The sequence below is a fragment of the Palaemon carinicauda genome, chromosome 39 (genome assembly GCF_036898095.1).
Source record: "Palaemon carinicauda isolate YSFRI2023 chromosome 39, ASM3689809v2, whole genome shotgun sequence".
In the NCBI taxonomy this organism is placed as follows: domain Eukaryota; kingdom Metazoa; phylum Arthropoda; class Malacostraca; order Decapoda; family Palaemonidae; genus Palaemon; species Palaemon carinicauda.
The window spans coordinates 6,548,757-6,553,756 of record NC_090763.1 but is presented as its reverse complement, the minus strand read 5'-3'; the positions used below and the strand labels follow the sequence as shown (position 1 = coordinate 6,553,756).

The 5,000-nt window shown below is 37.7% G+C and overlaps 1 protein-coding gene across 1 annotated transcript in view; it reads right to left on the bottom strand.

The window, feature by feature from the left end:
• Positions 1-2,542: 2,542 nt before the first annotated feature.
• LOC137630976 (ras-related and estrogen-regulated growth inhibitor-like protein) overlaps positions 2,543-5,000 on the bottom strand; it is a 3,656-nt gene continuing 1,198 nt past the window's right edge. Inside the window, exons 2-3 of the mRNA XM_068362508.1 lie at positions 4,977-5,000; positions 2,543-4,075 (exon numbers count right to left, since the gene is read on the bottom strand). The exon at positions 4,977-5,000 is cut by the window's right edge and continues 158 nt beyond it. Coding sequence (XP_068218609.1) covers positions 3,638-4,075; positions 4,977-5,000 — 462 coding nt within the window. The 3' untranslated portion in view covers positions 2,543-3,637. The remainder of the gene's footprint in view (positions 4,076-4,976) is intronic.

Here is a 5,000-nt window from a genome sequence, read left to right as displayed (position 1 = left end):
ATAATTTGACAAAAGTCTCCCACCACCAACACTCCGCAATTGGCCAGGGTGGTGATGAAAACTGGCCAAACCCCAGACATGAGTATGGACATTTTCTGAGCCCTTTGTTCTGCAGTGTAAAACGACATCTTCTTCACCCAAGGGGTTAACTACTGCACTTTAATTGTTCAGTGGCTACTTTCCTCTTGGTAAGAGTACAGGAGAGACTTTAGCTATGGTACGCAGCTCTTCTAGGAGAAGGACTCTCCGAAATCAAACCATTGTTCTCTAGTCTTGGTTAGTGCCATAGCCTCTGTACTATGGTCTGCAATGTCTTGGATTAGAGTTCTCTTGCTTGAGGGTACACTCAAGCACACTATTCTATCTAATTTAGCTTCCTCTTGTTTTGTTAGAGTTTTTATAGTTTATATAGGAAGTATATATTTTAGTGGTGTTGCTGTTCTTGAAATATTTACTTTTTCCTTCTTTCCTTTCCTTACTGGGCTATTTTCCCTGTTGGAGCCCCTTGGGCTTATAGCATCCTGCTTTTCCAATCAGTGTTGTAGCTTAGCAAATGATAATAATAATAATTTGTTGTTGTTGTTGTGTACTGTATTTCCATAAATATATCATGTTTACATGCATATACGTCAAGTAAATGACTAATCCTTTCAGACTAGATGCTTACGGTTGATGAGAATACGAAAGAAATATCACAAAAGACCTCTTTTACATCATTGCGGAATCACCACCTGTGCCGACTAGCTCTGTATTAGATGCTCAGCATACGTATGACCGTAATTCTTATGAATAGGTAATGAGACCCGACATGTACACATCCACACGTCATGTACATAGGGACAACAAAGCTCTCTCCTCTCTCTCTCTCTTTAGCTCCTTGAAGCTAATTTGCCAGGATTCGTTCGCCAGCTTAGCTTTTTTAGTCAAAAGGAATATCCAGTTTCTTTGATATTATTTTTAGTATTTCTTCTGTATTAATTTTTCCCCGGATACTAGCGAGAGGTGTGAAAGGAGTTTGTACAATAGGTATTTGATAACAAGGATTTTTTTTATATATGAGAGTAGGGGTAGAAGAGACACTCTAGCTATGGTAAGCAGCTTTCCTAGGATGAGTACACTCCAAAATCAAACCATTGTTCTCTAGTCTTGGGTAGTGCCATAGCCTCTGTAACCATGGTCCTCCACTGTCTTGGGTTAGAGATCTCTTGCTTGAGGGTACCTTATTCTATCTAATTTCTCTTCCTCTTGTTTTGTTAAAGTTTACATAGTTTATATAAGAAATCTTTATCTTAATGTTGTTACTGTTCTTAAAATATTTTCTTTTTCTTTGTTTCCTTTCAATACTAGGCTATTTTCCCTGTTGGGGCCCCTGGGCTTATTGTATCCTGCTTTTCCAACTAGGGATGTAGCGAGGCTAGTAGTAATAGTACTAATAATAATAATAATAATAATAATAATAATAATAATAATAGGCTTTCTCAGGTTATACCAGATGTTTTCACCAATCTGTACACAGTCTTGGATGATGTTCTAGGAACATAATCTTTTGTTCAATTGTGTTATTTTTCTTGTCAGACATGTACATAATTTTGCAAGTATTATAAGTATCCGAGCGCTTAATGTTATCCATAGAGGTGCATTTACTTCATGTTATATTTTTTACAAGGTGTTCATACCTCCATCTGATTATAATTATGCGAAAATGCACTGTACGGAAGAAAGAAGTCTGCTTAGGACAGAGATATTTGTAATTAGGTACAAACCAGGCTTGGTTGTCTGCAAGTGCCAACGGGGCTTGGCACTGTCTGGTGTTGTTTGTGCCGATGACTTTGTTTATTTTGGAATTTTTTCTCGGTCTGAATTGTTTATCATAATCCAAGTCATTTTGATGTTAATTTTCTTTATTTGAGTTCTTATATATTTACGATTTATTTGCCTGAATAATTTTTTTGTGTTTACTTCCATCCTTTAAAGCGCTAGAGTATATAATTAACTAATTTTTTTAGTTATTAATGTTTTAAATAATTATTTATCTTTCAAGTCGAATTTTATTATAAAACTTTTTAGCTATCTATCTTTGGCATTCAGTAGAACTTCTAAAGTTCAAACTTGCAGCTATTTTTTTTTTTTTTTGAAAAGGCTGACATAAGTCCTTGTATAGTTTATATATGAAATATCCGTTTTAATCTTGTTAATGTTTTTAAAATATTTTATTTTAATTGTTCATTACTTCTTATATCGTTTATTTATTTCCTTTCCTCTCTGAGTTATTTTTCCCTGTTGGAGACCGTGGGCTAATAGCATCTTGCTTTTCCAACTAGTGTTGTAGCTTAGCTAGTAATAATAATAATGATAATAATAATAATAATAATAATAATAATAATATTGCTATATCGATATACATGAATGGGGCTTATAGCATCTTGCTTTTCCAACTGGGGTTGTAGCATAGCTAGTAATAATGATAATAATAATAATATCGATATTCATGAACGAAATCATATTTGGGAACAACTGCAAAGGTAGCATAAAACACATGGAATAACTGTAGTCTTTTTATTAAAAGATATAGAAACTTCTGTAATATACTGTACAAAAAAAATATTCTTATCACAGTTATGTGAGTATAGCTTATGAAATACATGACAACATTAAATCTTTGGCTTAGGTCATAGATGAATGATGAAAAGGAAGATACAGATGTAATCGGCAAAACGAATGAAGGAGATGATGAATCGATTAAGGGGAAGATAAAACTCTTCCCTTTTATTGATGATGATATTTCCCATAGGAAGATTTTTTGGGGGTAATGCTTTCTAAGGGAAAAAATAGCCTTCCTAATTCTTGGTGATGAGGATCAGTTCTTCCCACTTGATGACGATGCTACAGGAGGGTAAAAATCTTGGAAGAGAAACGAGTTCTCCTTATGTAATTGAAGGATGAATTCATCTCTCTTCTGTTGGGAAGATCATATAAGCTCCTTGAACGTACTTCTTCCCACTTGTTGGTGATACTACAGGAAGATAAAAATCTTCCCTCCTGGTCATGGGGTGTCTGATGGAAGAGAAAAGAGTTCTCCTTATGTAATTGAAGGATAAATTCACCTCTCTTCAGTTGTGAAGAACAACAAGATCTTCATATCAGCTCCTTGAACTTGGTGACGCAGATAAGCGACGGAATGTACAGAGTAACGACTAATGATATGATGAGCAACAGCGGACGCCCAACTGATAAGAGAAAAATGAAATAATGGCGGAGGATAATACGTTGAGGACTTTTCCTGGAAACGTCAGGATTCTGACTTCCTTCTTAGGGGCATCCAGAATGAGCAGCGGTAACAGGCCTTATGCTTTGAGCAACCATAGGCCTAGGCAACGATTGTTTCATGAATCAGACGATATCGGGCTTCGTATCTTTCTCTTTGGGATTTTCCTTGTGACTTATCCCTTTCCTTCTCAACGTTCCAATCTTCGAAGTGTTTCAACAAATCCCGTAAATAAGTTACATAAATATCAAAGCCTTTGTATTCACAGCTTCTGATTAAAATGACTTGGAGAATTATTTACATGAGATGACTCTGGAAGGCATTGTGAGTGCTTTCGTCTTAATCTATGTATTTGTCTTTTCCCCGGTTCCATTAAACTGCCGTGTGGGGAGAGCAAGGCAAAGAATGCGCCGGTCTGAGGCAGGGCCTACACAGCTGTCTCATGGGGCCCTGTAGTTTGCTCTTCTCTTCCTTGTCCAAAATGATGAGGTGGGTGGTTGGGATGGGTGGGGGCGAATTCCGACCGATGAGGGACCCCAGCATCTTGGTGACTGAGATCTTTCTGAGTTTGGGGGACCCCCCGTTGTGTGAGTGGTTGGCATTCCTCTGCGATTTCACCTCCTTCAGGAACCCGTCTAGGACTTCGGACACGGGCGTGCCGCTCTCGGCCGTGGAGACCTCGGAGAACCTGGCGGCGTGGGTGAGGGCCAGCGATCTGGCTTCGACTTCCTCCACCTCGCGCAAGTGACTTAGGTCGCTCTTGTTCCCAAGCATCAGGATGCAGGCGGAAGGTTTTCTGGCTGACAATTCCTGAGGAAGAAGAAAGAGAGGTCGTTAGTTATGGAGATGATGCATCAGGCAACCGACCCCTTAATCTAGGGATAACGGTCGGAATCTTATCATTATTAGCTAAGCTACAACCCAAAGTTGGTAAAGCAAGATGCTATAAACCCTAAATGGACTTCAACAGGGAACAATAGCCCAGTGAGGAAAAGGAAAATAAATAATCTATTATTATTACTGGCTAAGCTACAACCTAAGTTGGTAAAGCAAGATACTATAAGCCCAAGGGCTCCAACATGGAAAATATTCCAGTGAGGGAAGGAAATAAGGAAACAGATAAAATAGTGCACCTGAGTGTACCATAAAGTAAGAGGACTCTAATCCAAAACAGTCTATCTTTCCTAAGGAAATGCCATGAATTATTAATTAGCTTGGCTTTATTCAGTTTGTAAATTATCAAAAACCCCATGAATTATTAATGAATTTCAAATGTTAAGAAAGCAAATTTATTCGTAGATGACTTCCCTCCTCCATTAATATAATTGAAACGTCAAAGTAACACACATTGGAATATATTTATTTACTCGCATCCTATTTTACGAAGTATTCAGAAACTGAATTTATAGTTAAAATAAATTTTGACTATTTTACCATACACACATTCTCTCTCTCTCTCCCTTAGATGTCAGGATGCCTGAAAACTTTAAATCAATCAATCTCTCTCTCTGGTGGATATACGAGATGCCTCACACTGAGGGACCAGGGGGAACCCAAACATAGAATAAGGCAATAAGGCAAGGTAAAGCTCTCTCTCTCTCTCTCTCTCTCTCTTAGATGTCAGGATGCCTGAAAACTTTAAATCAAACTCTCATTCTCTCTCTCTCTCTCTCTCTCTCTCTCTCACAACAGTGTCAACCAGATATCTTACCTCTAAAGTATTTGCCGCCCATTT